This window comes from Anolis sagrei, chromosome 6 (genome assembly GCF_037176765.1).
Source record: "Anolis sagrei isolate rAnoSag1 chromosome 6, rAnoSag1.mat, whole genome shotgun sequence".
Lineage (NCBI taxonomy): Eukaryota > Metazoa > Chordata > Lepidosauria > Squamata > Dactyloidae > Anolis > Anolis sagrei.
This window is the reverse complement of record NC_090026.1, coordinates 80,978,576-81,001,881: the sequence shown is the minus strand read 5'-3', so window position 1 is coordinate 81,001,881 and position 23,306 is coordinate 80,978,576. Positions and strand designations below refer to the sequence as shown.

The 23,306-nt window shown below is 39.0% G+C and overlaps 1 protein-coding gene across 1 annotated transcript in view; it reads right to left on the bottom strand.

Moving 5' to 3' along the window:
- Nucleotides 1–7,871: 7,871 nt before the first annotated feature.
- Nucleotides 7,872–23,306, bottom strand: part of ABHD5 (abhydrolase domain containing 5, lysophosphatidic acid acyltransferase) — a 31,787-nt gene continuing 16,352 nt past the window's right edge. The window contains exons 3-7 of the mRNA XM_060781858.2: nt 19,453–19,825; nt 14,653–14,807; nt 13,320–13,431; nt 10,752–10,938; nt 7,872–9,360 (exon numbers count right to left, since the gene is read on the bottom strand). Coding sequence (XP_060637841.2) covers nt 9,271–9,360; nt 10,752–10,938; nt 13,320–13,431; nt 14,653–14,807; nt 19,453–19,825 — 917 coding nt within the window. The 3' untranslated portion in view covers nt 7,872–9,270. The remainder of the gene's footprint in view (nt 9,361–10,751; nt 10,939–13,319; nt 13,432–14,652; nt 14,808–19,452; nt 19,826–23,306) is intronic.

The window sequence follows — 23,306 nt, the reverse complement described above, 5'->3', positions numbered from 1 at the left end:
AAGACTCGCTAGGAGGATACACAGTAAGGTTTTGTCACAAGTCTGACACATTTCCTTTTGCAGTGAGCTCAGGTCCTGATCTTTGGTATAGACAAGACCAGAACAGAACCATTAAGAAACAAGAAAAAGATATAATCTTTTGTACACTACCTTAAGATCCTGTGATAAAGGGCAGGATATTAGTGCTATAAATAAATAAATGCGCCCTCCGAATATTATCAGACTGCGATTCACATCAGCTCTAGCTAGAATAGCCAATGGTACAAGAGGATGATGGGAGTTGTACAGCGGTGGAAATGATTCTATTTCTAATACTGTTGGATTGCAAGCGTCAGCAGTCCTAAATAAGTATATGGAGTGAGAAATGTTGAGCTGTTGTCGAACATCTAGAGGATCACAAAATCCCCATGCCTGTATGGATGCTATGTGTCTAGCTATGCCACTACATTTGTTGCTGTTGTGTACCTTTCTGACTCAAGCCACCCTAAATTGAAAAGGCAAGATTTATTCAGAAGGTTTTTTTTGTTGCCTTCTTCTGAGGTAAAGAGAAAAAGTGTGCAATTGCCAAGGCAACACAGTGAGTTTTCTTGGCTGAGATATGATTTAAACACTGCAAGTGGCACAGTGGGTTACACCCTTGTGCCAGCAGGACTGAAAACTGACAGGTCAGAGGTTTGAATCCGGGAAGAGCACGGATGAGCTCCCTTTGTTAGCCCCAGCTCCCCATGCGGGGGCACAAGAGAAGCCTCCCACAAGGATTATAAAACATCAAAACATCCGGGCATCCCCTGGGTAACATTCTTGCAGACGGCCAATTCTCTCTCATCAGAAGCGACTTGCAGTTTCTCAAGTCGCTCTTGACACGAAAAAACAAAACAAAACAAAACACTGAATTCCGAGGATCCCATTCCAGCATACAAACCACTATACCATACTGGTTCTCCAAGTTTTCAGACTTTACTTTCTTCACATTCATGTAGTCTCAAATATGATCACATACTTGTTTTAAACATAGAACAAGATCTAAGAGATCCATATATCCCAAGAACCCAACTTTTAGAATAGCATGAATTGACCTAAGAACAACTCTAATCCATTTTGATTGGACATGCAGAGTCAGCACTCGCCTAGGCCTGAACATCTGATGGGCCTGAAATTGTTGATGCATATATTTGAGAGGGAAAGTTGTTTGCAATTATCTGAAAGTAAGATACTGTCCGCCTCCCATTCTCTATACAGACATACTGGTAGATACATAGACATTGATACACATAGCCATTTTAAATATAAGTAAGAGTGGAAGTAATTGTATATATGCCAGGCATGTATCTGCCAGTCAGAAAGAGACAAGTGAATATTATTTTTCAACTCATAAGGCAGCATTACAAGATGTAGACAAACTAAATCACAGGTGTATATAGGGCTCTGAATCCAGAGGCAGGGCCTGAAATATTAGAAATTAGAAGTGGGTTGTGTTGTGAAATGCAGATATTCCTTTTCAGTAAGTATATTGCAATAGTGAAGAGAATGAGCAATGAGCCAGGAACCCCCTCATTAGTATTTAATCTCAGCTTTACTTCATTTAGCAACTTCCTTTTTTAGGATAAGGGTTAAAATACTATTCACTTACTGTATAGGTATGTTGTAATGATTCCCAAGTCAATGTATATTAAGAGCTTTGAGTAGTTAGGAAAGACACTGCATACAGACTGATCACAGATAGAGTTTCTGTACATGGTCAGTTCTACTGATTGGCAAAATGATTTGGCCATTTTAGCTGGCAAATGCTAGAGGTAGAAATGGTTGTTTTAGTATATGTTTTCCGAGAGTTAAACCTTTGAAGTCTGGTTATTGAGATGTGTAACTGTTTAGAGCAAAAACCTAAATGTCTGTGTAATACAACCTTTCAATCTAGTTATGGATATGCAGCCACCTGTACCAAAACAAAAAGAATAAACAGCACAGATCTCCCTTGTCCCCCAACCTTTTACTCACTATGATGTTGTGGAATTGGTTAGGCTGAAATATAAATAATAAAGCCAAGATTACATAGTGAACTTCTTGACTATCTGGGGATTTGAATGTGGATCTTTATGTGATATTCTAAGTAGTATTTCTAGATGCAAAGATTACTACAGACACAGACTGCAGCCAGGAAATCAGAAGACGTTTACTTCTTGGGAGGAGAGCAATGACCAATCTTGATAAAATAGTGAAGAGTAGAGACATCACACTGGCAATGAAGATCCGCATAGTTAAAGCAATAGTATTCCCCGTAGTAACCTACAGATGTGAGAGCTGGACCATAAGGAAGACTGAGCCAAAGAAGATAGATGCTTTTGAACTGTGGTGTTGGAAGAAAATTCTGAGGGTGCCTTGGACCGCCAGAAGATCCAACCAGTCAACACTTCAGGAAATAAAGCCTGACTGCTCATTAGAGGGAAAGATATTAGAGGTAAAGATGAAGTACTTTGGCCACATCATGAGAAGACAGGAAAGCTTAGAGAAGACAGTGATGCTGGGGAAAATTGAAGGAAAGGGGGGCTGACCAAGGGCAAGAAGAAGGATGGTATGCTTGAAGTGACTGGCTTGACTCTGAAGGAGCTTGGGATGGTGACGGCTGACAGGGAGCTCTGGCGTGGGCTGATCCATGAGGTCACGAAGAGTCGGAAGTGACTCAACGAATAAACAACAAAAGTAATGGTCTATGTGGGACAATAGGCCTAAAATGATTGGTAAATATTTAGTTTGCGGAAAGTTCCATTCAAACGGTTTAAATCACGTATTTTTATTCTGAGCTATAGCTCTGTGTTTAGTTAGTCAAAAGCATGTTTCCATATGCTGATGGTGAAGCTATAATTCTTATTTTGGTAAAACTGAAAAATCTTGAACTACCAGAATGGATAATGTTCTCTCACTAAAATAATTTTAAACTCTTTACTGTGTAATGTTACGGGGTAAACAGTCAATATTTTTCAGAGAAAGGAAGTCACAACTGTAATCATGAATTTATTTCAGAAGGAAAAAAATTAAAAACAATAGTATTTCTGCTGGAGCAAACAAGCCGACAAGCAGCTGGTCCTTACATGAATTATAAAATGGCTCATGTGTACAGCTCCACTTTTTAGCGACAAATATTCCTCTTGTTTTTGTTTTGTTTTGTTAAAATGTTGATTTAAATGCAGCTGGAACCTTCATTTAATACACTGAGTGCCAATATTTCTATATCTGCAAAGGAGGCCCGTGTCTTGACTCCCGAAATGGTTGCTTCTCTGACTCTCCAGTAATAAACTCCAGGTGTTCTTTTTTGTATCCTCGGTGGCTGCCTCTCAAAGAAGACACACAGTTTTGTCAGATTCACCCAGAAGTGGCGGAAGAATTAACTTCCCCTGTCATTTCTTGTTCGCAGCTTTAGCAGACAAAGCGAAGAGGAAATGCAGAGCTGCTCTGGGGAAGCAGAGGAGATTAGTATTCATACAGTCCTTTGAAAAATGATACATCCCCTGAGACGCAGAAGGAAACAGCTTAACATCGAACAGTTTCCTGTGACAGAAACAGGAGAAAACCTTCTCTTTACCAAACCAGAATCAAAATCTGATGAATCAGTGTGGCACAGGAAAGAAACTGTGTTCAGTTAAAGCTTATGTATCTACAAAAGTTGATGCATCACAATCAGATTTTCTCCTCTTGATAATCCTCTCTTTTCCTATTTTTGGGAAAGCTATCATGGAATGCTGCTGTTTTGGGACGCCATCCTATAGTGTAGCACTGTAGAAACATCTTGCTGGGGTACAACTACATCAAACGGCATCACAAATATATTTTTTCTTATTCAATCCTAGCATTCAATACTCGATTCAAAAGTTTTATTCCCTTTTATGGCTATAACAAGACCTTTTGTGCATTTTCACTGGGTTTTTTCCCCATATATTGAGACACTTGTGAAAATTTATTTTGTACAAAGACATGAGGGTTGGATTTTTTGCACAAAATGCACAATTTCCTGTAAAAATAAAACACCTGGAGGGCTGAAGTTTGCCCACGGTTGCCCTAGGCCAGAGGTCTTCAAATTAAGGCCTGGGGGCTGGATACGGCCCTTCAAGGTCATTTACCCGGCCCTCACTCAGGGTCATCCTAAGCCTGAAATGACTTGAAAGCACACAACAACAACAATTCTATCTCATCAGCCAAAAGCAGGTCCACACTTCCCATTGAAATACCCATAAGTTTATATTTGTTAAAATTGTTCTTCATTTTAATTAAAGTGGGTTTTTTTTTTTTGCACTACAAATAAGATATGTGTTGTGTGCATAGGAATTCATTTTTTTTTCAAATTATAATCCGGTCCTCCAACAGTTTGAACGACTGTGACCTGGCCCTCTGTTTAAAAAATCTGAGGACCCCTACCCTAGGCCATAGCTCCTGTTTGCAAAACATAGCTGGCATTTACATTTCTCACCATGCATCAATCATTGGATATTGCTTGCCTTTCTTTTACATTTAGATTCCACATTTTATCTAATGAGACCAGTACAGCACGGTATCTGGGTACACATTCCTGAACTTAAAATGGAAACAGGAGACCATAGGTAATAGCAAAACCTATTGAAATGAAGTAGCTAGCAACTCTATAGTCATCTCTGGCTGAAGCATACCATAAACCCATTTGGTGGACCTCAGAAATTCCTAGGAAGGGCCTACATTGTCAGATGCTGACATGTGATGTACCGATCCCATGGGTTCTGGGGAGAAATTGTATATCTTACAGGCTATCTTCTTCCCTATTCATGATAAACCTATCAGGCTGGAAAAAGAGTGACTAGCCAGTGGGTTTCATGGCACAGTGCAGACTAGAATTTATTGCAGGTACTATTGTAACACTAACCAGTGGTATATGACCACCACTCTGTTGGCTGGCAAAAGAGCATTGAGTAAAAAACAAACATTTACACCACCAAAAAGTGCAGTAAAATCACAAAGGACAGGAACAACAAAACAAAGGCATATCAGTTGTGGATTCTAAAGTTCTGCCCACCATTGGTGTATGTTGTCCTTCCTCCCTGCATGCTTGAACTATCTGTGTGCACCTGGTTAACTGCTACTCTGGGATTCGGTGGCAAGGACAGGGAATAGAAAGACAATCAGCTGGCTCTGTTCCTGTAGATGCCCACAAGAACAAAGAAGCATTATCCTTGATCTCTTCAGATCCTAAAGGATGGCATCATCCAATCTTCTCCCGGCTGGGTGGGGGGCACAACTGAGAAACAGGAATGTGAATTGTGGAAATTTTAGTAAATGGAAATGCTGAATTCGTCCACCCACAACCAATAAAATTACATATGCTGGGGTAATTTTATGTTGCTTACTGGAGGCCAGCCCAATTATATAGCTAACTATAGTTTATATCATTCACAATTTATAGCTTCAGAATCTTAGCTTTGATCTTTAATTATTTATAAAGAAAGGCCATGCTGAGGTGAGCAAGATCACAATTTTGTGACTGTTCTTATAAACATGTTATGATGCAATAAATTTCCCCTTTGACAGGCTTTGTACAACTTGCGACCCATCAGCCCAGCTCATGTAATATAAGCAGGTTGTCAATTTCTTGATATTAAAAGCCTGAGCAGTGATCTTAGGGAACTGAGTTTGCACCATCGGGCCCCAAGGAAGTGTATTTTTCTGATATATAAAGAACAAACCGTTTTTATGATCTGAAGATTCCAGCCACAAATGCAGATGAAATGTCAGGAGAAAATGCTGCTAGAACATGGCCATACAGCCCAGAAACCAAACAATACTCCAGTGATTCTGGCCGTGAAAGCCTCCAATAATACAGTTTTCAGGAAGATTAGTTTAAATTGGTAAAGATTTATTGTGAATACTTATATCACTATGACAATACTTCGAGATACGCTTTTAAAACTGAGTCATTCATACTAGACTGACATGCCAACTATTTGATAAACAACCGACCTATGGTAATTGGAATAGACATGCCAAGAATTTGAGAAATGAGTTGGCATGCCAGTTCACTGTAGGTGACGCCGGTTTCATAGTATTATTTGTGCCTACTTGACTCATCAACCAGGTTGCTCAATCAGCAGCTCAACAAACCTCCCATTTCTCATGCCCTGTTAAAGCTTTAAAACTGTAAAGCTTTGAAATTGATTATGCTTAGCTTGGTTGTGTCATAATCAGTTAATATTCAATGTAGGCAATCTCTTAAAGAGGTGGCTCATAGACAACGTGATTCAAATCAGTTTGATCACAGCAAAGATTTTGAATATGACACTATTTTAGCACACGATAAAGTTCAATGGTTGAGGGATTTGTCAGTATAACCTGTCACTGAGTTGGCAGCTTGTATTTTTTCACCTAGAGCAGATTTTTAATATTTACTTGTAAATCACCTTGCTGGAATGCAGCATAGAAAGCGGCAGAAGGTAATAAAGAGTACCAAGGGAGGTGGGGGCTGAATGTTAAGCAAAAGAACAATGACTGTCATTTCCTATATACATATTTTTGTCTGAAGCAGCCACAGGGAATCTAAATTGGATTAAAGGGGTTGAACTAGAAAGAACATTTAATCTTCTCCATTTTCATGTCTTTCACCAATCTATATCCCTCTTCCCCACCTCATGGGTTCTTTTGTTTCTTGCAGGGAAAATGAAGAGGTACATTTATATATGTGTGTAGGGCAAACTGTGTTTCAAGATGGGCATTTAGATTAATAGAACACCACATGTTAGGGGAGAAGTTAGACACCTCTTTCCAGAATTGTGTTCATAATCTAATTCTCCACCCACTCACCCCACTGCAGATTGTTAACTTTAAACTTCTGGAAACATAAAATACTGATCACAGATCTCTCATTTTACTTCTAGTCAGGAATCAAAAACAAATAACTATGTTCCCAGAAAGTACCTTTATAAAAGTCATTGAAAGACCCCGGAAATGCTAATGTGGTAGACAAGCCTCATTCAGTTCTTTGCTATTCATGAAGTCCATGCAAACCAGAAATCAAAGCACTTATATGTGATTACTCATTAGCCCCACCAATTATATAAGACATTTTTTAACTGTACAAAACATATAAGCAGCAGCTATTCGCCAGAAAATTTACTCAGAAGAGTAAAACGAAAACTTGTTTACATCTGGCATTGGTAGTTCAGGATGAGTATCTTGTAGCTGTTCAGATGTTGTGAACCTACACCTCACATTATCCCTCGTTATTAGCTATGCCAGCTTGAACAAATGGGAGTTATAGTCCAACAATATCTAGAGAAGAGCTTTCCAAACATTTCCAATTGATGACATCCTTTGTAGACATACATTATTTTGCGGCCCAGTGATTCAGTTTTACTAACAAACCAGAGGTTAAACCAATCTCTTGTAAGACATAGGGACACATCCATAAATTGTAATATCAAAATGTATGGGGATACAACATATCTCATGAAAACCTTTCACTTATATAAATTTACAATATATTATTTATTGCTCATTTCACATACCCAGAGATTTACACACTGCAGCTGACACATTAATGTGTTGCAACACAGAGTTTGGAAAGTCCTTATGTAGAGGATTACATGTTGTCTACCTCTACTCGTGCTGTTTCTCTTTAATATATCAATGTGGGACTCACAACATTGTGGCAGCCAAAAACAATAATTGATTGTGCCTCAAGAATGTACTGAAGAGGAATTTGTGCTACTCAGCCTTTTGTATGTTATACAAATTTTGAACTGCTGACAAACCCAAACTGATGATTGTGAAACTATTTTTTTGTAAGAGAATGAGAATGTTCTCTCTAACTATGCAATTCCTTAACAGATTCACATACTAAAGAAATACACAGTTCTGCATTTTAATTCCAAACATAGGTCTTTACTATGCAGTGCTGAACTGCACAATATTGCCAATATTTAGCATACATTTTACACTATTGTTACAGTGACTGTTCAAATTACAACAGCACCAAAATAGTATATCTCACTTGCAGAGGAAACACTTCCCATTTTTGAAATGCTGCCTGAGACTGCATTTTCAAGAGATAGCAAAATAACTCATCTTCAATAATTAGTAAGAAATAGCAAAGATTCAGTAGTTATTTTCAGCATTCAAAGGCTGACCAGTAAGTTACTATATATAACCAATAAATTATTTTGTTTATAAACCACTCAGTTTACCTTTAGGTTGATAACAAATTCACTTCTCTTAAAAACAAAAGCCTAAAAAACTCTTATTTTTTTCAACAAAAAAGCATAAAATCACACATTTTATATCAAAAACATCTTAGGTTTCTTGATTTATTTTTTGATTATTACTCAATCTAAGATGCCTTCTTTGAGAAAACCTGGGACTTGACAGAGTAAGCTTTTCTTCCAGTGTTTTTTTTAAAAAACCCAAACAAATATTCATCCAAGCATTACAAATATCACAGAGACTATGTTGTCCCAGCATTAAATATGGATTAACAACATGCAAAAATTAGAGTTTGCAATAGATCTTGCAATAACTTTGTCACCAAATGAATAGGTTATACAACTCTGAAGGTATTTAGTCTTCAAATCCACAGGACTTGTATATGTCTTTAAAACGTTAACATCTTACAGAATTAAATCCCTAAGGAAATTGAACATACAACAATAGTTACTGGAATGAACAACCAACATTCCAATTCAGGGGGCAAAAAAAAATCAGCATTACTCCGTCTTTTTTTAACTCTTGTTACGTTTGCTTTTTCTGGCTGTTTACCAATGTTGATTATTTTGGCAAGGACCACTTCATAAGGTACAACAAAATGTAAAGATAGTCTGACATAAAAGAAAAACAAATGTAAAGTATTTTTAAATTTTTAAAAGAGATCAAAGAGATTGCAATATATGGAAGCAGAAGAAAACAAACTGAAATTTCATTCACAATTTTGTAAGAATATATATTAAAGGAATTTTAATGCTCTACATTTTTCAGAATCAATGGTTAAGAATCCAGTTTTAAAATGTAGTGTTGAGCATACATAGTTACAAATCTTTTATCTAAATATATAAAGGACAGCATCAAACTAAAATGTACATTTTTTTTTAACATCTCCCTAATTCCCGCAAAAGGCACTGCATGGTTTAAAGTGTGCAAACATTTGAAAGAAATGGTGGAAACAAAATCTATTTTTAAAAAATCAGTAAATTTTAACGTTCATATTATACTACCAAAGTGTTGATTTGAATTGTAATTGTGGCTCTCATTCACAATAACAAAATCCTATTAGTCCACGGAATTGCATATCTCTTTTACTTTCTGGTTGAAGTCCTCTGGCTGATCAGCATAAACATAATGACCTGCACCAAGGATAGCCTGTGCAAGGGAAGGGGAGAAAAAACAAAACATCCATTTAAGATTTACAAGAAAATTATGTTCTTTTACATAAGCAATGAAGTGACTAAAATGGATTTGAAAAAGCCCAGTGCCCATATTCATTCTGCTGGAAGAGGCCCAACAAAAACTTAAGGCAACCATTACAAAGATATGCAAACTGATGTAAATTATATAGGATAACACAGAACAGTTGGTAAACAAAACAGTCCTGAAATGTTATTTTTGTTTGCAATTCTATGATAAAATGTGCTATCAAATACAATTTAGTTCAGACTTATAATACCAGTGCAAGTATGGTACAGTTGTAATGCTTTCATGATGCCATGGACTTAGCTGGAGCAAGAATCATAGATGCCGTTGGACTGCAATTAGCAATATTCCTCATCAATGGCTACACTGGCTAAGACTGCTTTGACTGACAGCACAACATTTAAAGGACCACATGATCCTCACTCAAAGACTAAATCTAATGTTATATCCCTCAACTGAGTAGGCTCACTGAAATTAACAGAACTTATATTAGTTGTGATCAAAAAATGCCTTTCACTTCAATGGGTCTTCTCTAGGTAGGATCATTTTTGGATTCGGACTGAAGTAAATGACCTGTTGCTTTTCACGCTCCTTTATCATCTAAGTCTACACTGCCACACAACAGTCATGCACAAATTTCTGTATGCCATAATCGTTGTAAATCCTTTCCTGAGTCAAGTGGTTAAACATTCCTGCCCTTAAAGTGGCACACTGTCTGGACTCAGTTGATGTTGCTGACAGTGTATTGTTACAGATTTCTAAGAGTTAAGGCATACATGCTGATCTCAATCACACATTCAAGCCAGGAGAAGGGGGGTGCATTTATTAGTACTCTTTGTTCGAATGGTATTTTGGGAAGGACAAATATAATTCTGAATAAATCTTAATCTGTGTTGACAAGTATTACCTTTCATGCTTATGCCAGACACATGCAGAAGCAATTGTACAGTGTCAGAAAATATTTAAAGGTAATAATGGGTAGATTTAATCATTATCTTCTGGGAATAATACCCTTTTGACAGTGGAATAGGCCAGTTCAGACTAGGGTGGAGGGAGGCATTGATTCACTAGATTTTTAAAAATAGAAGTTAGACAGCAACTGCTGTAGCAATGGGTTCTTGTAGTGACAACGGTTTACACTAGATGGCCCTTGGGGTACCTCTGCATTTATAACTCTGTAGATATGAGTCAGAGCTGAAATATACAACTGTCACTATCAGTCACATTCTTGAAGATGTTGTCTTTATTTACGTGAAATCTTAAAGCTGTCATTCAAACACATAGGGAAAGGAAGCAATATATATCGTCCATCCACAAAATGGCTAGAATGTCCCACTTACTATTGTTTTGACATAAGAATTCGGTCGCAGAGACTGGATCGTGGTCCCCGAATTGCCATCTATACACGACCGTGCTCCATAAATCACAGTGATAGGAATGTCTTTGTGCATATGGGCAATTCGCTGCAGCATTGGCCTTTTTGCCCATCCATATGGAACTGTCATGTTCTTGAAAGCTGTTTCGCCACTTAAAATATATGAAAATAGAAATTTTGGTTAGTGTACACAGGACTCCTGGCTTTATACATTCTGGACTTTATACATTTTAAATTACATACAGAACTACCTAACAGGGAAAATGTATGAAGAAGAATTGCTTATTGCTATGACTTTTTGTATTGTTTTTGTATTATTGCTGTTATTGTTATTGTTGTATTGTGGGCTCGGCCTCATGTAAGCCGCACCGAGTCCCTCGGGAGATGGTAGCGGGGTACAAATAAAGTATTATTATTATTATTATTATTATTATTATTATTAAGAAGGCCACTGATAAAACAATGCATAATACAATGACAGATATCTTGATCCATATGTAATTATATGCATTACTGAGTTTTCATTTCAGGATAAAATATTAAAATTGATTCCAAGTAAAAGGCACAGTGAAGTTAGTGAGACACATGATTCTACTAGTTGTGACAACGCACAATGAAGTTCACTTATACAAACAATTTGCTGTGTATCTCCAAAGTACAGCTTGATCACAATGGTCTTTCAGGACGTTGCGATACAAGAGGGACTGAAACTGGGACATGGGGCTGCATTAGAGAATCAGACTAATTGTGCAATCCATTTAGTAGGACAAAGATTTTATAAGACCCGTGTGCATTTTTCTCTCTGTTAATGGCCATTAAACAGAAAATTTGCTATGTCTGAAAGGCACTGTTTAGATTTTGATAGCATGCTAAAGAAAGCACATTGCATCTCATGTCAGAAGAAAGGTAGGACCTACATTACATAAATGAAGTATTAAATGAAGTTTTGCATATTGGAGTACCCACCAAAGATTTTTATTATGTGCCTTTGCTTTTCAGAGCTGGCACCGTCAAGACAGCATTTTTATGACAAAGCTGATGAAATGAAGCTGCTGCTGATGTGTAAAGAGTCCAAACCATTTGGTGTTTTATGAACCACTTAATTAGGTGATCCTCCTTAGCTCAAGGATGATGGTCCTCCAAAGTGAAGTGTCTTGGTGGTGGGTCCATAGGTGGTTGTGGAGTCCTATTCTTGATCCACATATTCTCCCACAGTGAGGACATCAGTTTCTAAGTGGAAGGCGGTTCCAGTCAGGGTTGGCTTGATGTGTCTTTCTCTTGGCATGTTTCTCCCTTTCACCCTCCATTTGTGTCTCTTTGAATTCCACAGCACTGCTGGTCACAGCTGACCTCCAGTTAGAGCGCTTAAGGGACAGGGCTTCCCAGTTGTTGCTATCTATGCCACGGTTTTTAAGATTGGCTTTAAGCCCATCTTTAAATCTCTTTTCCTGTCCACCAACGTTACATTTCCCATTCACCAATGTTACGTTTCCTGTTCTTGAATTGGGAGTATAGTAGCTGTTTTGGGAGACGGTGATCGGACATATGGATGACGTGGCTAGTCCAGTGGAGTTGATGGTGGAGGATCATCAGTTCAAAGCTGGTAATCTTTGCTTCTTTCAGCACGCTGACATTGTCTTCCCAAGAGATTTTCAGGATTTTTCAGAAGCAATGCTGATGGAATTGTTCCAGGAGTTGAGTGTGACGTCCACGTTTCGCAGGCATATAACAGGGTTGGGAGGACAACAGCTTTATAAACAAGCACCTTGGTATCCCTACGGATGTCCTGGTCCTCAAACACTCTTGCTTCATTTGGAAGAATGCTGCACTTGCAGAGTTCAGGTGAGACTGTATTTCAGTATCAATGTTGACTTTTGTGGAGAGGTGGCTGCCAAGGTAGCAGAAATTGTCAACATTTTTTAATGTTACACTATTAAGCTGTATTTCTGGCATTGCAGACAGATTGACTGGCATTGCTGGGGGATTGCTCGTGACTGATGAAGAGCAGTTTGGTTTTCTCCATGTTCAATGAGAGGCCGAGCTTCTCGTATGCTTCTGCAAAGGTGTTTATGAATCAGTAAACTACAGCAGTCAGCAGTTTGCCTGGAAATTGCAGGACAATTACCAAATTGGATAAAGCAATTTGCAAAGGCCACGGATTCTTGTCACAACAGCTCCGATTTCAATTGACTTTCCAAATTGTATGAGACTGCTGTTTTGTGTTCTTTATGCCTAGCTTACCACCTCCTTCTATAGCAGAGGTGAGGAATATGTGCCACTCCAGAAGCTCCTCGATAGTATCTTCCATAAACATTCCCTATTTGATAAGCTTCTTAGGGCTGGTGGCAACTTCAGGTCAACAACATCTAGAGATCCACACATTCCTCACTCATGGTCTATGGCAGTGGTTCCCAACTTCATTGTTTTAGCTCACACTTTCCTTCTATGTATGCATGCTATATAAAAATCCATACCCAGAAAAGCAGCTCACTGTTAGTTTACAGTTTAAAGGATGTTGCTTACTTAAGCTTACCTTGGTGACTGCACATTACAGTGGTAGATATATTCAGTAACTGTATCATCATCAAACATGGAAGAATACTTTCTTTTGAAGTCTGGCCTAATACGCTGTACAAGACTCAATCCTGTCATATGACAAAAAATACAGAAATAAAATTCCCAATTGTGCTCTAAATGAGAGTTTTCAAAATATGCAGTAACGGTAGTATATAATTCATTTCAGTGTCCACAGAGATGAAACAAGGTACCTTATACTATAAGGCATTATCGGGCATTTTAAGCTCAAGTAAGTGATGAGCAAGGCTGCCAAAAATGGACAGAGAAAAATTTCACCCACCAGCTTAGATGTCTCTTTCTACAACATTATGACTCTACACCCACACTTCACAACATTTGATAACAGACAAAATAAAAGATGTGACTGGTTACAGTGAGCCACTATTAGGAGAAGTTCCGTTCCCAAAAGCCTCTATCAGTATAGTCAATAATGACAGATTCCAGAAGCTGAAGTGCAAAATGTCGAACCAAAGCTCCTGACAACCTCTTAAACAGAAAACAGAAGGAAGCTTTTTTTCTAACCTACCAAGAACTAGTTAAGTATCTATTTTGCCACTGTCAAAGTAGATATTGTTGAAGTTCTGAAATCCACTAAAGTCAAGACGTTTCATGCTCATTTAAAAGACATGGGATTTTACAATTATGTGCAATTATATGAATTTTCTTTGGTTGACAGAGGTATGAAAAACAACAAACAGGAAAAGAAAAAGGACAATTTCCAAAATAAAATATTTAGAGACAGTTTTGATTAAATTAGATTTCAAATACAATGTCTCATGACTCTACAATTTATATTTTGCTTGTCATGGATAGAATAAGACACAGTTCACATCTCATAACAATACACCATTTCTGTTGTATAGTGGCTAATAAGCCAATTTTAACTTCTAATCATTCATGCTGTTTTACCCTGAAAGCTTTTCAAAAACCTATGTCTGGAAGAGGGAGAAAAGAGTATGGGGAAAAGAAAGGGCAATATTTGTTATAACTACTTAATAAGACACTTAATGCAGGCATATAAACAAATCTTTAAAAGTAATTAACTTGATAAAGATGGCAAAAAAAAGGATGAAGAGTTCTGATTTCTCCTACAAAGGACTGCAGCAGTTCTAGGTTGGCACAGAGGAAGAATATATAATCTGCTCACATGCTTGCACAGAATCCCATGTATTCTTTAGTGAGCCTATGGTTAGTGTACTACTACTTGCAAACAAAGATGACCAATAACAATTCCAGAACTGATTAACAAGGTGATGAGGCCACAAAACTATATATTAGCAAGCACTCACCAAACGGTCCTGCTATCCTGAGACCAGCCAATGGATTAAATGGACTCAAAACTGCTCCAAGTGCTTTGATCCAGATTGGAATAGCCCTTTCATGTTCAGCACTAGAAGGTCTTTCTGGAAATCCCCATGGTTCCACTAATATTAGATGCTTTGCTCTGTGGGTATAAAAGTTAGAAAATCTGTCAAAAGGAAAAGTATACATCATCTCTAAGAACCAGCTTTTGCTACATTATGTTTTTCCTTCAGTCTTTGGAGGAAATGGTTTTATTATTCCTACTCCAAACAGAGAAAAACCTGGTTACTTCATGCTGTATCAATTCTATTTAGCTACAGCTATATCTACAGCATGATCAAATTTTAGTTAGTAAAAGAAAGATTCTAATTATACCGTATCTTATTGCAAAGGCTCTCACTGCACTGTGTAAAACATTTGTAAGAGCTTACACCCATCTTACGCTCCAGTTCACGGAGCACCAGTGCATCATAAAACTGATGAGTACAAAGGATTACAGTAACTCGCAATATTTAACATAGGTTTGGTTTCAAACTAACAACCGTTAATATTAATTGCAGTTCCTAATTCAGGTGAAACAACGATGCCTTCAAAGAAGAGACTGCATTCCCCTTTCAACTATGAAGTTCAATTTGGTTCATTTACATGGTGTGAAACCATGTTTTAACATTATGTCCAAATGTGATTATTGTAATTATGGGGGGGCACATTTCATCTTAACACAGCAGTGTTACAGGCAATAAAGATGACTCACATGTTCTTTTTCTAGGAACAACTCAAGCGTTTGAAAGGTATTCTGTGTAAGAACACCTGAATTCATATCACAGATCATAATTCATATCTATTGTACTAAAAAAAATCTGTCAGAAATATATTTCAATAAGCATAAGAACATTGTATTCCAGATACTTTCACATGTGGAATCTCAAAACAACTGAGATGTGTGTTCTGTTACACGTAAGAACAAGATCAGTCTTGCTCCTCAATTGATTCCTCTTTTAAGCTTATTCATTCTGCAGAAAAATGAACAGAATGTACAAAGATCAGGAACTATGCTCTCCACCCCTTTTATGACAGCAGAGAAAGAGGTCAGATTTGGGTGAGCCACATATCCCCAGGCTTCATCAGAACCTGCAGACAAAGAGAAGGAAATGGACCATATCACTTCTACTTTGCACAAGCTTGGGTTAACTTTTGCTGCACACAAATGCAGTGCTGTAACAAACTTCAGCCTCCCAAGATTGAAGCACTCAATCAGACAGGAGGGACAAACAATCCTCTTCTTAACTCCACCTCTGTGGTAGTCAGGAACAGGAAGATGTTTCTCTCTTTGATTCCAGAAGAGATAGGGGACAGGGAATCCTAGTGGTAGCAAATGGTTGGTTGGCCAATAAAATCAACTAACCTTTTTTGATTCTTGGGTATATACTTTTTTGATTACTAATTTTACAAATATTTGTCTTTCATACTCCAGTCTCTCTCAATTTAGCAGCCTACTGGTTTTTAGATCGAGGTGGAATTTATGGCACTCTTCAACTGTTTGGATTGCAACAACATTCCTCACTGTTCATTGAAAGATCAATGGTTGGTCTGCAAGTTACTAGCCAGCACAAGAAAACGGTGTGTTGCAGTTCAGCATCACAAGGTCACATGATTAACATACCAACTTAGATTGAGGAATCTTTTTAACTGGATTTGTTTGTTTTCTTAGGAAAAAAAAACAATTATAATGTTCCATTTGAACTTCCAAAGAAGTGCATGTTGACATATAACACAATGGATTAATCTAACAACTCTTTCTGGAACTCATCTATAAACACATGTTTTGCATGCAGAAATTCTCAGCTTGATCCCTGATATCTCTAGGACAGTGGTTCTCAACCTTCCTAATATCCGCGACCCCTTAATACAGTTCCTCATGTTGTGGTGACCCCCAACCATAACGCTAACATTATGAATCACCATGTAAATAATGATCTGCAGGATGTATTTTCATTCACTGGAGCAAATTTGGCACAATACCCAGTATGGCCAAATTTGTATACTGGTGGGGTTGGCGGGGGGTGAATTGATTTTGTCATTTGGGAGTTATAGTTGCTGGGATTTATAGTTAACATGTAAACAAAGAGCATTCTGAACCCCACCGACAATGGAATTGAACCAAAGTTGGCACAGAGAACTCCCATGACAGAAAATACTGGAAGGGTTTGGTGGGCATTGACCTTGATTTCGGGAGTTGTAGTTTGCCTACATCCAGAGAGCACTGTGGGCTCAAACAATGATGGATCTGGACCAAACTTGGCACGGATACTCAATATGCCCAAATGTGAACACTGGTGGGGTTTGGGGAAAATAGACTTTGACATTTGGGAGTTGTAGATACTGGGATTTATAGTTCACCTACAATCAAGGAGCATTCTGAACCCCACCAATGATAGAATTGGGCCAAACTTCCCACACAGAACCCTCCTAACCAACAGAAAATACTGTGTTTTCTGATGGTCTTTGGTGACCCCTCTGACACCCCCTTGTGACCCCCCTCAGGGGTCCTGACCCCCAGGTTGAGAAACACTGCTCTAGGAAGAACTGGGAAAGACCCCTGATTAAACCCTAGAGAAAATACTGCCAATATCTAGAATAGTTGAACCAAATTCATGGATAAAACAGAGCTTCCTATGTTTTTAATGAAGATGTCCAGATACCAACCTGATAATATACAGTATATATGCTTGTAGAGAGCTGGTTTCAAAGCCCCCCCCCCCCCCCCGCGTTTTAGGAATAAGAACCAAAGATTGTATTTTTCCCAGTTTGAAAAAAGGCAGTTTATAGGAAATATTTCTTGCCACTAGCAGGTACAGTAGTTTGTATTATGTGAATTAACCACAGTAGACAGAAGGTTTCTATGTGGTACACATCCACTTTTGCTCCATTTTCACTGTGATTAATATGAACAATAATTTAGCTGAAATAAAACAGCTTAAAAGCCAAATGAGCAACTACTGGATGGCATATGTTCTGTATCAGAAACCAGAGCTGATGTGGTCTATCCAATGCAATTTTCTGAATCAGCACCCCAATTAAGCAACCGAATCTAAAGTTAACCAAAAACCAATTTGTAACTCTTTTGGTACTAATGGTACTAATGTTGGAAAGTGGTCCCTGGTCAAGTGGTCCCTGGTTAAAAAAAAAAGGTTGGGAACCAATACCATATAAGAAGTAAAGAGAGAGTGTAAGGACCTGGGACTCACTGGTGTTTATTTCTGACATGCCAAAACATAGTTTGGTCACTTTAATGGAGTGTCTGAATGCATTCCATACAGTTGCTCTGCGCACATAAGAACAATGATAAAACTGCCATCTTTAAAGAGAAAGAACAAAACCCAATATTGGTCTATCTTAAGTATGCCTCGTTAAATTCATCTGGACTAATATTAATAATGATAAACAAGTTCTGCTCATTTCACAAGAAGTGAAAAATTGTATGGTTAAATGGACTTAAATATAGGTACACAAATCCAATTTGAACAATGAGAGAACGTGTGGACAAAGAGTTTTAAAGTTTACTTCAAGTAATGATCTGAAATAAAATTCTGATGATGATGTACAGGTGATATTTGATACTGGAGAAGCTCTGAAAAATGTATAAAGGCAGCTCTAGCAAATGTTGGATAGTGAGCATAAGGTTGGGACATTTTATCATATGTGGTGGTCTTACAGAAAGACCCAAAAATACTGGATTAAAATACAGGTTAAGGTTAAATTCATGATGAAACCAGGCGTTTATTTGTTGGGAATGTTGGATGATCATCTAGAAAGAAATTTGAAATATTACTACAATATCTGAAAAAAAACTGTAGCAAGAATAATGGTTGACAAAGATCTACAAATTGGCTGTGGTGGATAAACTGACTATTGATTAAGGAGAAATCTTTGATCAACTTCAAGAAAGACTGGGGCTTGTTGATCACTTTTTAACAACAACATTGGGGGCAAACGTCAACTGTAGGATTTATGAATTAGAAGAGTGTTACCAAAAATAGAAATGTGTTATATTATCTAAAGCAGTGGTTCTCAACCTGTGGGTCCCCAGGTGTTTTGGCCTAGAACTCCCAGAAATCCCAGCCAGTTTACCAGCTGTTAGGATTTCTGGGAGTTGAAGGCCAAAACATCTGGGGACCCACAGGTTGAGAACCACTGATCTAAAGGAAGTAGGATAATAAGAGATAAAAACCATCAGAGAGTGAGCGTGAAGTTTATAGGTTTGTTTCTGTGTCTGTCTCTTCATTTGTCAATGTAGCTTGTGAGTGTCTATCTAGGCATGTGTTGTTGGTGTTTTTCTGATTTAGTTTTGCAGTTTGTTATAGTAATTAGCTAGCTGCATAGTTTTACAATTACAACAAAAATTCCACTCTATTCATTAAACTTTAACTCAACTCACTATCTGAATATACAAAATAAAAAAGTATGATTACTTGGAAAGTCCTGTATGTTATCTTACTGAACATTTGCAACATACCCACTTCCCAGAAATACTTAAACAACTCTGCCCTGATATGTTCATGTGTAAGAGCAGTGGTGGAAGCAGACTGGACATATGGGCAGATAAGTATACCGTGAGAGAACAAAGAATTAAAGATGTGGTGGCAAATTGGCAAACATAATGTACTTTGTTACATTTAAAGAGCACTGGAAAAGAACATACCACATAACACAATTGGAAATGTCTCTAATGAAACTTATACAAACTACAAAAACAGCTCTTCAGTTTACTTATTAGTTTCAGATACCTTGATGGGTATTTCAGTGAGTAAGCTGCTGCCAGGAATCCACCCAGGTTATGTCCAAGTAAAATCATTCTGTCCAATCCCATTTTCCGTCGCCATTCTTCAATAGATTCTACAAATTGATTTTCTGCTACTTCAGCATCAGTATCAAACTGTGGCCTACTACTGCGTCCAAATCCCAAGAGATCAAATGCATACACAGTCCTATTTTCACAAAGATCTTCAAAGTTCAGAGCCCAGAGTCCAACACCACCTCCAAACCCATGGAGAAGAACAAGTGGAGTTTTCTGTGAAAGGTTCTGAGAGAACATTAGCGTCCATATTTTATTTCCATTGGATATGAAGACATACTGTTTACTGTATGTACTTGTGATACCTGAAGAAAGAAACACACAAACCTTATTATTCAAACAACTGTAATGAAACGGGGTTACGAAAATACAGAGAAAGGCCTCATGAATACAAATCTACTGGATAAGTACCCCCACTCTTGCTACGGCACCTGATTGCCCAAAAGGGAGTAGCACCTGCTTCAAAGGACACAAGAGATACAATGCAAGGCTTGTGCACTCACACTGTTCTTTCTTATATGGACTGAATTCTATTTCAAGAATGCTAAGTACTGTTTTACGCCCCTAAATTAAGTAGAACTACCAGCAAAGGATCACCGCCTTGTCGGGGCGCTGGAGCTTGAGCACCTCAATGATGTCATGAGCGAAACCGTGAAGGGCCACCCAAGACGGGACGGTTGTGGCAGAGAGGTCAGACCAAGCGTGATCCCTGGGGAAGGCAATGGCAAACCACTCCAGTATCCTTGCCAAGAAAACTAAATGGACCAGTACAACCAGAGATATGTCGGTATGCCATTGGAAGATGGGACTCCCAGGTCGGAAGATGGCCAAAATGCTACTGGGGAGGAGCAGAGGATAAGTTCAACTAGCCCCAGATGTGATGACGCAGCTAGCTCAAAGCCGAAAGGAAGGCTAGCGGCCGACGGTACTGGAGGCGAACGACGAATCCGATGCTCTAAAGATCAACACACCATAGGAACCTGGAATGTAAGATCTATGAGCCAGGGCAAATTGGATGTTGTTATTGGTGAGATGTCAAGACTAAAGATAGACATTCTGGGGGTCAGCGAACTGAAATGGACTGGAATGGGCCACTTCACATCAGATGACCACCAGATCTACTACTGCGGACAAGAGGAACATCGAAGAAATGGAGTAGCCTTCATAATTAATAAGAAATTTGCTAAAGCGGTGCTTGGGTACAACCCAAAAAATGACAGAATGATCTCAATTCGAGTGCAAGGAAAGCCTTTCAACATCACAGTGATCCAAATATACGCCCCAACCACAGCTGCTAAAGAAGCAGAAGTAGATCAGTTCTATGAGGATCTGCAGGACCTACTGGATAATACACCAAAAAGAGACATTATTTTCATTACAGGAGACTGGAATGCCAAGGTGGGAAGTCAAATGACAACTGGGATCACAGGCAAGCATGGTCTGGGAGAACAAAATGAAGCGGGACGCAGGCTGATAGAATTCTGCCAGGAAAACTCGCTGTGTATAACGAATACTCTCTTCCAACAACCTAAAAGACGGCTTTATACATGGACCTCACCAGATGGTCAACACCGAAATCAGATTGACTACATCCTTTGCAGCCAAAGGTGGCGGACATCCATCCAGTCGGTGAAAACAAGACCTGGGGCTGACTGTAGCTCAGATCACGAACTTCTTATTGCCCAATTTAGAATAAAACTAAAGAGATCAGGGAAAATACACAGACCAGTTAGATATGATCTCACTAACATTCCTAGCGAATATACAGTGGAAGTGAAGAACAGATTTGAAGGACTAGATTTAGTAAACAGAGTCCCAGAAGAACTATGGACAGAAGTCCGCGACATTGTTCAGGAGGCGGCAACAAAGTACGTTCCAAAGAAAAAGAAAACGAAAAAGGCAAAATGGTTGTCTGCTGAGACACTGGAAGTAGCCCAAGAAAGGAGGAAAGCAAAAGGAAACAGTGAAAAGGGGAGATATGCCCAGTTAAATGCGCAATTCCAGAGGTTAGCCAGAAGAGATAAGGAACTATTTTTAAATAAGCAATGCATAGAAGTGGAAGAAGACAACAGAATAGGAAGGACAAGAGACCTCTTCCAGAAAATTAGAAACATTGGAGGTAAATTTCAGGCAAAAATTGGTATGATAAGAAACAAAGATGGCAGGGACCTAACAGAAGCTGAAGAGATCAAGAGAAGGTGGCGAGACTATACAGAAGATCTGTATAGGAAGGATAACAATATCGAGGATAGCTTTGACGGTGTGGTGAATGAATTAGAACCAGACATCCTGAGGAGTGAGGTTGAATGGGCCTTAAGAAGCATTGCTAACAACAAGGCAGCAGGAGATGATGGGATCCCAGCTGAACTGTTTAAAATCTTAAAAGATGATGCTGTCAAGGTGATGCATGCCATTTGCCAGCAAATATGGAAAACACAAGAATGGCCATCAGACTGGAAAAAATCAACTTATATCCCCATACCAAAAAAGGGAAATGCGAAAGACTGCTCAAACTTCCGTACAGTTGCCCTTATTTCTCATGCCAGTAAGGTAATGCTCAAGATCCTGCAAGGAAGACTCCAGCAATACATGGAGCGAGAGTTGCCAGATGTTCAAGCTGGGTTTAGAAAAGGCAGAGGAACGAGAGACCAGATTGCCAATATCCGCTGGATAATGGAGAAAGGCAGGGAGTTTCAGAAAAACATCTACTTCTGCTTCATTGACTATTCTAAAGCCTTTGACTGTGTGGATCATAATAAATTGTGGCAAGTTCTTGGTGGGATGGGCATACCAAGCCACCTTGTCTCTCTCCTGAGGAATCTGTACAAGGACCAAGTAGCAACAGTCAGAACTGACCACGGAACAACAGACTGGTTTAAGATTGGGAAAGGCGTACGGCAAGGCTGCATACTCTCACCCAACCTTTTTAACTTGTATGCAGAACACATCATGCGATGTGCGGGGCTTGATGAATGCAAAGCTGGGGTGAAAATTGCTGGAAGAAACATTAACAACCTCAGATATGCAGATGACACCACTCTGATGGCCGAAAGCGAGGAGGAGCTGAGGAGCCTTCTAATCAAGGTGAAAGAAGAAAGCGCAAAAGCCGGGTTGCAGCTAAACGTCAAAAAAACCAAGATTATGGCAACAAGAATGATTGACAACTGGAAAATAGAGGGAGAAACCGTGGAGGCCGTGACAGACTTTGTATTTCTAGGTGCAAAGATTACTGCAGATGCAGACTGTAGCCAGGAAATCAGAAGACGCTTACTTCTTGGGAGGAGAGCAATGTCCAGTCTCGATAAAATAGTGAAGAGTAGAGACATCAGACTTGCAACAAAGATCCGCCTAGTCAAAGCCATGGTATTCCCTGTAGTCACCTACGGATGTGAGAGCTGGACCTTAGGGAAGGCTGAGCGAAGGAAGATCGATGCTTTTGAGCTGTGGTGTTGGAGGAAAGTTCTGAGAGTGCCTTGGACTGCGAGAAGATCCAACCAGTCCATCCTCCAGGAAATAAAGCCCGACTGCTCACTGGAGGGAAAGATACTAGAGACAAAGCTGAAGTACTTTGGCCACATCATGAGGAGACAGGAAAGCCTAGAGAAGACAATTATGCTGGGGAAAGTGGAAGGCAAAAGGAAGAGGGGCCGACCAAGGGCAAGATGGATGGATGGCATCCTTGAAGTGACTGGACTGACCTTGAGGGAGCTGGGGGTGGTAACGGCCGACAGGGAGCTCTGGCGTGGGCTGGTCCATGAGGTCACGAAGAGTCGGAGACGACTGAAC